At 42.4% G+C, this 11517-nt stretch overlaps 1 protein-coding gene across 1 annotated transcript; it reads left to right on the top strand.

Moving 5' to 3' along the window:
* Nucleotides 1-6170: 6170 nt before the first annotated feature.
* Nucleotides 6171-10885, top strand: LOC310701099 (fibrinogen-like protein 1-like protein). Its single transcript, XM_083491363.1, has 3 exons — nt 6171-6276; nt 8704-8866; nt 9698-10885. Exons 2-3 carry the CDS (start codon nt 8713-8715, stop codon nt 10357-10359), a joined length of 816 nt encoding a protein of 271 aa, XP_083347489.1. The 5' UTR covers nt 6171-6276; nt 8704-8712; the 3' UTR covers nt 10360-10885.
* Nucleotides 10886-11517: the final 632 nt, after the last annotated feature.

Genomic DNA, 11517 nt, shown 5'->3' with positions numbered 1-11517 from the left:
TCAGCAGGTGAAATGGACTCCTGGCCCATGACACCTGCAGAGCAGTTGCAGCCACAGTGAGACCCTGCCCTTCTGCCAGCTTATATACTGTCCCCTGTTGGGTTGTATTTCTGCAACCTGAGGCTTCTTCTGCCTGGAAGTTGTTGCTGCTCTTCCTGCTTCAAGCCCCTCCTGGTTCTGAGACGACAAGGTGGGGAATCTACTGACCCATCTGTTGTCTGAACAGCCTCTTCTTCTTCTGCCACAGCCTGCGTGCCTTCCTCTGTCTTGGAAAACCCTGGCTCTTCCTCCTTCTGGCACCTGTCAGTCAGACATGTAGTGCCAGACTAGGAGCTGGGAGACCAGGGTTCATCTCCCCACTCAGCCACCTAACCTACCTTACTGGGTGGTTATGTGAATTAAACATTGAGTTCCTTGCAGGCAATTTGGGATTGAAATGCAATAAATAAATAATAATAATAATAATGATAATAATTAATGCATTTTCTCCTATTGACTGTTAAGCCTTGCCTCCACTTCTTCTGTTTCATTCCCATGTAGAATTTTAGCTTGTGGACTCACTGCCTTCTCGTACTCTCTGTAGAGCATCATTCCCTTGACATCGCCATATATTTAATATACAGGGAGAAACACCAGACCATAAAAGGTCAAGGGAATAAATTGGCCACAAGAGTAGAACAGATGCCCCACCCCCACCTCCGCTGGAGGTTTTCCATGAGAAGCCAAATAAATCTTTAGGCAACATGGATTTTCTTTAGAAAGCCCTGCTTGGATACACGAGGCTAGATGAGATTATCTCCCAATATGATTAGGGAGAAATATGGTTCTGTCACATATGAAGCAAACTGGTTCCAACTTCTCCCGGGATCAGACTGAACAACACAGGATGTCTAAACAAAGAAATTTAACCAAGACCACCACAGATTGAAAAATACATAGTGCGCAGATTCATTAATTGTTCACACACTTGATACCCTAGCCTAATAGAAAAATCAATGGAGGAATCAAGTATTAGGAATATACTGTTCATTCCCCTGTAAGATTAATTACTTGTGTCCCCTTTTAATCTTATCCCCTTCTATTATCCTTTCTGCATTTGCAACAGGTTTTGAAAAACCTACAGAATCCATCAGATGCTGCCATAAGACGATTATTTTTGCTCCCACACAGAAACAAAGGGCTGTGCTTGCTTTCCTTCAACCAGGGAAAATGTTCTGTCAGATGCAATTAGTGGGTCGGGATCTTACAGCATTTTCTTTTTTATCTAAATAGCACAGCCTCGCTAATGGTGCTGGGTGAGATTTGGCACTCAGCGTTCATGCAGATGGTCTGGCTGTTAGACCATGATGATGCATTTGTCTGCTGCATTTATAAGCCTTGGAAAAACAAAGCTTCTGCCATCCGTGGCAAAGCCCGCATTGTATTCCTTATGCCATAGTTGGAAAACTTGATGCCGTTTGATCCTAGCACTATGCTGTGGTGCACTATTTTAAGAGTACCTCTAGGAGGCAGTGTGGTCCAGAGAATTCCTTCTGAAAAACAGAAGCTCATCAGGTCGAAGAGCCAGGACTCAGCAAAGTGCTTAGTTTGTAAGGCCAAAACTGGGGAGACACACTGAAAACACACTGAAAATCTGTGATTGGATTCTAGATGGAGGGAAATGGCTTGGTGGGGAGGAAGGTTAAACCCATTCTCCAAATGCCATGGTTCCAATCTCATTCATTTTCCCACCTGATGACTTGAAGAGAAGAGAAGAAGAAGAGTTTGGATTTGATATCCCACTTTATCACTACCCTAAAGGTAAAGGTAAAGGGATCCCTGACCATTAGGTCCAGTTGTGACCGACTCTGGGGTTGCGGCGCTCATCTTGCTTTATTGGCTGAGGGAGCCGGCGTACAGCTTCCGGGTCATGTGGCCAGCATGACTAAGCCACTTTTGGCGAACCAGAGCAGCGCACGGAAACGCCATTTACCTTCCCACCGGAGCAGTACCTATTTATCTACTTGCATTTGATGTGCTTTCGAACTGCTAGGTTGGCAGGAGCAGGGACCGAGCAACAGGAGCTCACCCCTTCACAGGGATTCGAACCGCTGACCTTCTGACCCGCAAGTCCTATACTCTGTGGTTTAACCCACAGCGCCACCCGCATCCCAAAGGACTTCCTACCCTAAGGAGTCTCAAAGCGGCTCACAATCTCCTTTCCCTTCCTCCCCCACAACAAACACTCTGTGAGGTGAGTGAGTATGAGAGACTTCAAAGAAGTGTGACTAGCCCAAGGTCACCCAGCAGCTGCATGTGGAGGAGCAGGGAAGCGAACCCGGTTCACCAGATTACGAGTCCACCACTCTTAACCATTACACCATGCTGGCTTGGAGAAAGTGTTAACCCCTCACCCAATTCTGTGGCTCCTATCTAATTTACCCCCCTTTTTCCAAAAAGAAAGAGAAAGAAATTAAAGGGATGGAGGTGCAGAACATGGCTCTGTAGGATGTCCTTGGATTTGGCCTATGGTGCTGTAGCATAGCTGGAAAAAATATGCTTTTCCACGGAATTCCTCCAAGGAGTGAGTGGGATGCCTGTTTATGACTCAGAGATGAAGGGAAAGCACTGGCAAGATGCAGCATTTGATGAACTGAGTCTGCCCATGTATCTTGAATCAAAGGATCAGTAGGATTACCTACTTTGTCACTTTCAATAAGCTCTTGAAAGGAAACTAAAACCAGACCCCCTTTTACTTGAATAAAATGACAAATAAAAATTTGAATAAAAATTTAAACTGAGTTTTTAAAATGTAAACCAAGTGGTACTATTATTATTATTATTTATTAAAAATGTACACATGGCTTGTTTTAAATCAACTGGATAAAACCCCTGTTAAACCTATGATTATAATTACTTAAAATGAGCAGCTCTCCATCATGCATTGAATTAAAGGCAACTTTATGTGTGTCAGTGAAGGACTACATGGAATTTTTTCTGGACAAGAACTATAACTCTGGCACAATTGGTTTTGTACTATATTGTTAGTGCAGATTTAAAAGTGGGGCCAAGAATTAGGAAGTCACCACAGATTTTGGAATCCAGCTCTTGGTCTTCACAAGAAAGATAATTCACTTTACCCATTTTAGCAAACTGGTGCATTTCTATTTTTATAAAACTGGGGGGGGGGGGGACGGGACAATTCTAACTCCCCAATTCACTAGTTTGAAGGGGTTAGGAGTGATTAGATGTGTGTCCAGCAGAGAAGGGTTTTGCAAGCACATGGGCATGTCTGCTGCAGAGGCCCCCAGTATACCTGCGGATAGGTATAAAGGGCATAAAGATACAACTGGTGGTGGTTTTTGCAGTAGTAGTTGGTGTTAGGCTGCAAAACAAATCCATTGAATCCAAAGTCCCTTTATTCTTTTTTTTTGGGGGGGGGGAGGAAGCAATGGACTCCCTCATCTAGGCTTGGAGCTGTTAGTAAAACTAATTTCCACTGCATTAGAACCAAGGAGTGGAATTTTAAAAATGTGGCGATCAGGGCAGACAATTCACCACTTCACACCCTCCCAATTTCACTGTGAGCTTTGTAATTTGATACAAATTTGTTCGAATTAGGGAGACTTCCTTTTCGTCCTAGAAAAGCCCAGGGCCGTCTTTAGCAGATGCGGCGCCAGGGTGCAAATATCCGCCCAGCACCCACAAATTACCATGGATAGTGGGGGGGTGCGCGCGAAGCTGCGCACTGCCAGCCATGGTGGGGGGGTGCAACTCTCCCCCATGCCGCTGTGGGAGACCAATCCCCATGGAGGCTTGGGAAGGAAGCTGCACACCTGCCAGCCATATGGTTGGCGGGGTGCAGCTGGCAGGTGTGCAGGTAAAGGGGAGGCCACTGGCAAAGCCGCACAGTTCCCCCACTCTCTGGGATGCCCCTGAGAGGCCAGCACCCTGGCGCAATGCACTGCTAAGCCCTATGGGAAAGACAGCTCTGCATCTGCCCAGTATCTCCCAACCAGCCCATGCGGCTGGAACATTCTGAGTCATTGTTGTCTCTAAAAGAAACAGACACGTGCCATGATCAAAAATGTTGAAATCTGGTTATGTCTCATCAGTCCTATTGTGTTCAGTGGGACTTACTCCCATGAAAGTGTGTCTGGGATTGCATCCTTCGTTTAATGCAATTTTGTACTGTTTTTCTTGGGTGTATCCTGCTTTTAATTAGCATTCTTAATTCACTGCAGCTTGACCCAGAGTGAACATACACATTTAAATAAACTATGTATACTGTAAAATCAGTCAAAATACCAATGAACTTATAAAACATGTATACCCCCCTATTATTTGTTTGTTTGTTGCATAAACCATATATATCCCACTTTTTGAGGAACTTCCTCTACAAAGGAGCTTATAATCTCCAGTAAAAAACAAGACCATGTGATAATAAAATATACAAAACATAAAATACAGCAAAGCTAAAAGTTAAAGCAGCACAAAAGTACAAAAATGGTAAACAAAGCATGATTCAGCAAGAAAAACAATATCCTAGGCAGAGTAAATAGTCCATTTAATTGTAAATGAACTTTTGGTGGTTGAATTAATCATTTAGTATGTATCATTGTTTAAGAAATATGTAGGTAAGTAAAGGACCGCTGTGTGGTTAAGTCCTTCCAATCAGCAAGCCCAAGAGGCTCAGCGGTTTAGACCACAGCATCACCCACATCTCTATTAAGAAATATTTGAAGTACTTATGAGAAAGATTATTTAATTCTTTTTTTGTAAAAAAAAAAAAAAGCAAAGGAAGCTGTACAGGTCCATAAGAAAAATACTACAATCCACAGTTGGGCAACATCTTAATAGGATCATCTACAGGTTCCCAAAATAGTAAACACACTTCTGAGCTCTTCAGAATTATCAGGATGGATGGATGGATGTTGCTCAAACCAGGGGGTAGACCGAAGGAGGATGTGTGCCAAAAATGGCTTTGTGTTGCATCACCTTAGAACCAAGATGGAGTGAGGGGAAGATTGCAGTGCTGATTTAAATCGGTTTCTGTTCTGCTATAACTACTTTTGTGTTATATCACTTCCTTCAAATAACACTTTAACTGTACTTGGTAAGCTGCCAAGAATTCTTCTCAGCCCTTTTGTGCCTCCTCCCGCCCCAGTCCAAACTGCAGTTCCCTCAAAGATGGGACAGAAGCAAAAAGGTATTAAAGCAATTTAAGGCTGCGGTGTAGACATACCTGGAGTAGATCATTGTCATACAAGAGTATATGAAGTTGTCTTATATCAAGTTAGATCTGCTCCATTTTATCCACTCACACTGACTGGCAGCAGCTCTCCACCATTTTAGAGAGGGGTAGGGGGTATTTTTTATCCCTACCTAGAGATATCACAATATAGGATTAGGGACCTTTTCCATGCAAAACATCTGCACTACCACTCCCTGAGAGACGTACCCTCCCACGTGAAGATGCCATCGCATTGCTGCATGTGGTTTGTTTTCAGGCAACTCGAACTAGAATGTCCACCCTCGCTCTTGCTCTTCATAAATGTTCCCCCAAAACTGTAGCAAAAATGTTCAGAGGTGAGAAAAGCTATTGCATGTGTGTAAGGGTTTTGATTTGCACAGAAATGATCTCTATATAATCTGAGGTTTACCCTGTGCACACACACATGGGCACACACATGCCCGTCCACCCATTTATTGTAGGGGACTGATTTCAAAATAAATTATAAAGAGCATGAGGGAAACCCCTTAATTATATTCCGGTTGGTGAATGGTACAGCAGATGGAAACCGTCTGAAGATTTGCTTAAAATAGCTGCTTGTTGCCAAACTGTGCCAACTACGGTGCTACGGTGCTTAATTTCCCTCCACCCAGACAGCAAACTTTTAGGTGGATCATTTGCGCTAAAGCCATAGGTGGGCATTCAATCTTTCAGGAAGTTTCCCTGTTGCCATTGGCTGTGTTGACAGAAAGTTGAAATTACTTGGCAAACATAATTCATCCATTGCACATCATTTATGGTACTTAAGAGTTTGTAGGGCGCACCCCAAAGCAGCAGGAACTGTTTTATATCCCCTACTTTTCTGTAACCCATTTACAAGCTGTTCCTGCGTGACTGGGCACCCAATGACACTTTATGCAAACATCTATAATTAGCTATTTACTTTGCTTGCCCATCCCAGTATAAAGTATGAGCATATAAGCAAAATAAAAATCATTTGTGTTGTCTGAAGGAGCCTTCCTCAGATCATGCAATCTTGCCTCTAAGAAGCATCAGTAAGAAAGGTAAGTTCTAACCTCCATTTTCTCTCACTGGATTTAGTTCTTCTTATTCAAAACAGGCTGTTAAACTTTGGCACAACGTATAACCTCACTCCCCCTATTATTCTTTGAAAAGAACATAATTGCCATATTTAAGATCAATAACATGTTGACTGTCAAAATTATGCCCCAAGTTCTAAAATATAATTGTGGGGTTTATGTGCCACTTTTCAAATTCTTGGAGAAGTTAAAAACCCCCAGCATGCCAGCTAATCAGAAGAGACCCATATTGGGCATCAAATACAATATATTATGTATATCAATATTATTACAAATAATAGGGACCTTGGGTAGATAGTCCCTAGCCTAAGGATCCTACAACCCAAAGTTAGACAACAGGTAAAGACAATGGAAACAAAGAAACAAGAAGCAAAGATTTAAGATTTAAAATGAACTGTGTCCATATAAATAGTGCTGCATTCAGAGTATGCAACCATTTTCATTAAATAGTCAGCAGTGATTGGGTAACTAACATCTAGATACTAAGCTCCAGCCTGTGTCTGGCTTACTTAATCTGTTACAATGACAAGGCAAGAGTGTTGGTACCTTTGGCTAAAATTTGGAGCAAGAGCACAGTTAAGTCTTATTGGGAAAAAGGTGGCATGGTATGGTTGTTGCTTGCAGTGGATATCCTCATGTTTTTCTGTCCCACCATGATATCCCATTGAATTGGTGTGAAGGCATCAGTAGCACTTCAGGTTTTACCCTGAGAAAACTAAAACTGGTCTCCAGAAATGTGTTCAGATCTGGAACAATAAATGAATTTATTCATTTCATTCAATACTGCCCTTTATCCAAGGATTACAGGATGGTTTACAATATAAAAAGCACCAAAAGACACAACATAGTAACATACAAAACAATAACCCCCACCCCAGTACGTTGGCTGCAAAGTTAGACCTATAGCCACATACCTGGAACTAAGCCCCGTAGAACTAAATGGGACATACTTCTGAGTAGAAATGTATAGGAATGCACCTGAAGTTAATTGTCCTGCTGAACTGAAATGGGTTTGGGACTTTGCTCAACTCCCATTGATTTCAGTGGGAATTAAACACAACTAACTTAATTCAACTACATTTTGGAGTGGTGGTTGCAATGATCATTTTAAAGTTTTCCAAAAGGAATTCTTTTTTTTAGTGCACAGTATACATGTGGCTCCCCCCCCCCCCGGCCAAAAAAGCAGTGTCTCCTTCTATTAGCTAAGCCAGTTTTATTATTCTGTTGCCATGTACAGAATTTAGGAAAGAAATTAAGTTTTGAATTAGGAAACAGAAATAAACAGGCTTTCAGTCCTAAAGCCAGGCTTTAATCTCAACCAATACATTTGTATAGTTATCAAAGTACAAAGGCTTCATTGGATCTCTGATGTGAAGCAGAAACAATCATTTGCACACAGTAACAGACCACTCCATTTCTAGGCATTCAGGAAAAGTCCCCAGCATTAACAGTTTATTTTATTAATTTTCGGGTTCAAAAAAGAAAAATTCCATCAAATCTCCAAGGGGACCTAAGGATACATCTGTGATCCTGTACATCTGGGGCTGTGTACACATTACTGCCTTACAATGCAGCAAGGTTGTTCTGTTTCACTGTGTTTGAAACAGCATTTGCACATTGCTGTATGTATCAGAATGGTTCGATGTTTACCCAAGTCTCCCACCTAAGCCCACACTAGTGGGATGTCTTCATCTGATGAGCGGTTCTGAATTTGGTTGAAGTTGGGCTTTTATTGTGGGGGAGGGAGTGCATCAAAACACAGTGCCTCACACACAAAAAAGCTGCAGGATAGCTGTAGACTGTGTGCACAAGGCTTTCCAAAACGAGTGGTGGGAGCACATTGGATACAGAGTACATGGAAGTGTGTACATTGATTCTTAACTTTTTCTAATGTCTGTTATTTTCTAGTCCTTTCTACTGATTTCTTTTAAAAATTAATTCTACATATTTTTGGCTCTGAGTTATGTTGCAGAAATTGTTATAAAAGGTATATCTGGAAGTGGTTCACAGAGTACAAAATGCCACTAGATCGCAGAAGATAATTATTTTAATTCCTGCACTGGAAGAGGCCTTTTGTCAGAAGGCAGTCATTTACAGTACAGTGGTACCTCGGGTTAAGTACTTAATTTGTTCCGGAGGTCTGTACTTAATCTGAAACTGTTCTTAACCTGAAGCACCACTTTAGCTAATGGGGCCTCCTCCTGCTGCCGCACTGCCGGAGCATGATTTCTGTTCTCATCCTGAAGCAAAGTTCTTAACCCGAGGTACTATTTCTGGGTTAGCGGAGTCTGTAACCTGAAGCGTATGTAACACGAGGTACCACTGTAGTTCCCTTTGGAAGATGGCGGTGTTGAACCTATTTGTTCATGGGCTGGTCTTTTTCCTCTCCAGGTTCCCAAGATGCTACTTTACTCTTCTCTTTGTTTCTGCGTTCTCATTTCCATTTCATCATCTTTAACCAAGGATGAGCTGTTATCAAAAATTGCCAATAAACATATGCTGACAACCAAGGACACTGCTTCCCTGATTAATGCTGGAAAAAACGTTTATGAAGGTAACAAAAAGCCCTGAAATGCTACTCAAATGAAATGAAAATGTAAGAAGAGAGGAAATTTGGTAAGGTGCCATTGCTACCTGATGCAGGGATGGAGAACCTGTAGACTCTCCAAAAGTTGTTGGAAAACAACTCCCGTCAGCCCAGTTCATTGGCCATGTTGGCTTGGAAGCTGATGGGAGTTGTAGGCCTAGGCATCTAGAGAAGTCCCCCATCTACTGCTAATGATCACTGGTGAAACTCATTGCAAATCTCTTCTGGTCTCCTTAGGGCTTAAGGTGTGTCTGCTAAGGGAGGGGTTATGTAGCAAAGCCCTAATAGAACTGAATTGAGGCCAGCTGGCAATGTTGCTCTCAGATCATTTTAGACTCTGGTCTTAATGGTGGATTTATTACTTCATGTATGTTGTAAGTCAGCCCTCTTGCTCATTCCGCAGAGCGGGGCCCTGGACCTCTTTCTCAAAGTGATGGCGCCACTGCCAGTGAGGGGTATTTACAAGATTTATAAACTGCTCATGTAATAAAAAAATCAGGGCGGGGTACACAGAAAACCAACAACGTATGAAATGTACACCAGAAATAATACAGTTAAAATAACATCAGAAGACTTTCAGCAAGTCATCAATTTAAAAATGCATTCGGAAAAGGCCTTAAGCGTGCTTCTGAAAGAGCAGACTGTTGGAGCGTGTCTTATCTCAAGTGGTGATAAGTTCCTTATTAAAGGGTCCACAGCACCAGTCCAAAAACTTCAGCTTGTTGCATTGCTTGTGGGTTTTATTTCTATGTGCCTGCCTGCAAGATACTTACAAGGAGTCTGGTTCTTCTGTTTCAGAATACATTGCAAGGGACTGCAGAGCAGCTCACCTCCGTGGCAGGAAGCAAAGCGGCCTGTATGTCATCCGTCCCAAATACTCTCCCTTGCTGGCGGTCTACTGTGACATGGAGTATGATGGGGGTGGCTGGACAGTCCTGCACAGAAACAATGTCAACTCAAAGACAACCTGGTCAAACCCATGGCAGTCTTATAAGCATGGCTTTGGGGACCTGCAGGGAAACCACTGGCTCGGCAATGAATACATGCACCTCTTAACCAACCAGAACGCCTTCTCTGTACGATTTGTCATAACTGACAGTCAAGGGCAAACCAAGTATGCTGAATACCAGAGTTTTAAAGTGGATGATGAAGACAGTGGTTATGCTTTGAGGCTAGGGAACTATACAGGCAATGCTGGGGATTCACTGACCACTATAGGCGAATGGGGAACCCATGACAACATGAGGTTTTCTACCGAAGACAAGGATAATGACCGGAGGGCCAGTACAAACTGTGCACTAGATAATGGTGGTGGCTGGTGGTACGATAACTGTTACTCGGCCCTCCTAACAAGCGACATTCGCTGGAGGGGGTTGTGCTCAGAGGCCATGCCCTGTACATCAGCATACATCATGATTCGACCCAATGGGAAAAATTGCAACATACCTCCAAGATATTAATGAATCGTTTCCTACCACTATAAGAGGCTTCCTCTTGTTTTAGATCAGCTCCAAAAACCAACCACCAATATGTAGTTTTTCTAAGGCCCCAAGATTTAGGACACAGTAGTTCTCCAGGAATTTGTTGTAAACCCTCATTGAAAGGAATGAGAGCTACATAGGAGCACAGTAGCCGTGTTCTTAAGCAACTCCCATTCCTTTCAGTGGGGCTTATCAGGAGAACTTCCCATTGGTATCTGCTTTCTTTTCCACCTACCTGAAACAACTGTTAAACATTTTGGCCAAAATCTAGTCTATGTATCGCAGTGCTGATGTCAAGAGAATTACAATACTCTATTGCACATTTCTGAGTGTGAAAAAGTAGTAGCTTATTTAAAAGAGAAGGCCCATATAGAGCTGAAATGTCTTTATCTCTGTGCTTTTAATGAAAAATACAAAAATTCATTTGTGATTTACAAATACCTGCAATAAAAGAGAGAGAAATGGCTATTGTTTCATTGTTAAATAAACTCTATGCAAGCATAAATGGAGAATGATTTTGAAGTTGTTTCTCAAATGTGATATTAAGAATAGAATCCTTTATACGCACATTTACATGAGTGTAGGTCCTATTGGATTTGCATAAACTTGTATGAGATATTTCTCTTAAAATTAGAGGTGTAAAAATATTCTTGAGGGTTATGGTTTGCCACCTCCTGAACCTGAAAATTATAGATAGTCCAGCCCCTTACTACCTCAGTAGTGCACGATAGCTAGCACCAGAAGGCTTATAGTCTCACATTTTTTATTCATCCTAGTTCTGCCCATCCCACTCGCTTCCTCAATGGAGCTAAAAGTGTTGTGCAATGGCTGTTTCTCCTCTCTCTCCCTTTTTGTCCTCTCAACAACATCACAAAGTAGGTTAGACTGAGAGATAGTGACTAGCCTAAGATCATCCAGTAAAATTTATAGCTGAGTGGGGATTTCCACCTGGGTCTATACAAACTCCAGTGTGGTCTAAGTGGTTAGATGGCGGGACTAAACTAAACCCCCATTCAACTATGAACCTCACTGTGGGATCCTAGGCCAGTCACTATGCGCATGTGATGTGTGCAGTTGTGGTGGCTGTGCCCATGTTTTGGGCATGCTGGCATATGGGCCCCAGAGGGGTTGTAAAGT

Source organism: Podarcis liolepis (genome assembly GCF_965112155.1).
Source record: "Podarcis liolepis genome assembly, chromosome: 1".
NCBI classification, from domain to species: Eukaryota; Metazoa; Chordata; class Lepidosauria; order Squamata; family Lacertidae; genus Podarcis; species Podarcis liolepis.
Note: the sequence above shows the minus strand (reverse complement) of the source record. Positions and strands in the feature narration are given on the sequence as shown.

Excerpts from the sequence above, each read along its gene's own strand:
- LOC310701099 (XM_083491363.1), top strand. The coding sequence starts at position 8,713 with ATGCTACTTTACTCTTCTCTTTGTTTCTGCGTTCTCATTTCCATTTCA. Across the intron at positions 8,867-9,697 it reads TGGAAAAAACGTTTATGAAG|AATACATTGCAAGGGACTGC; the intron begins GTAACAAAAAGC and ends CTTCTGTTTCAG.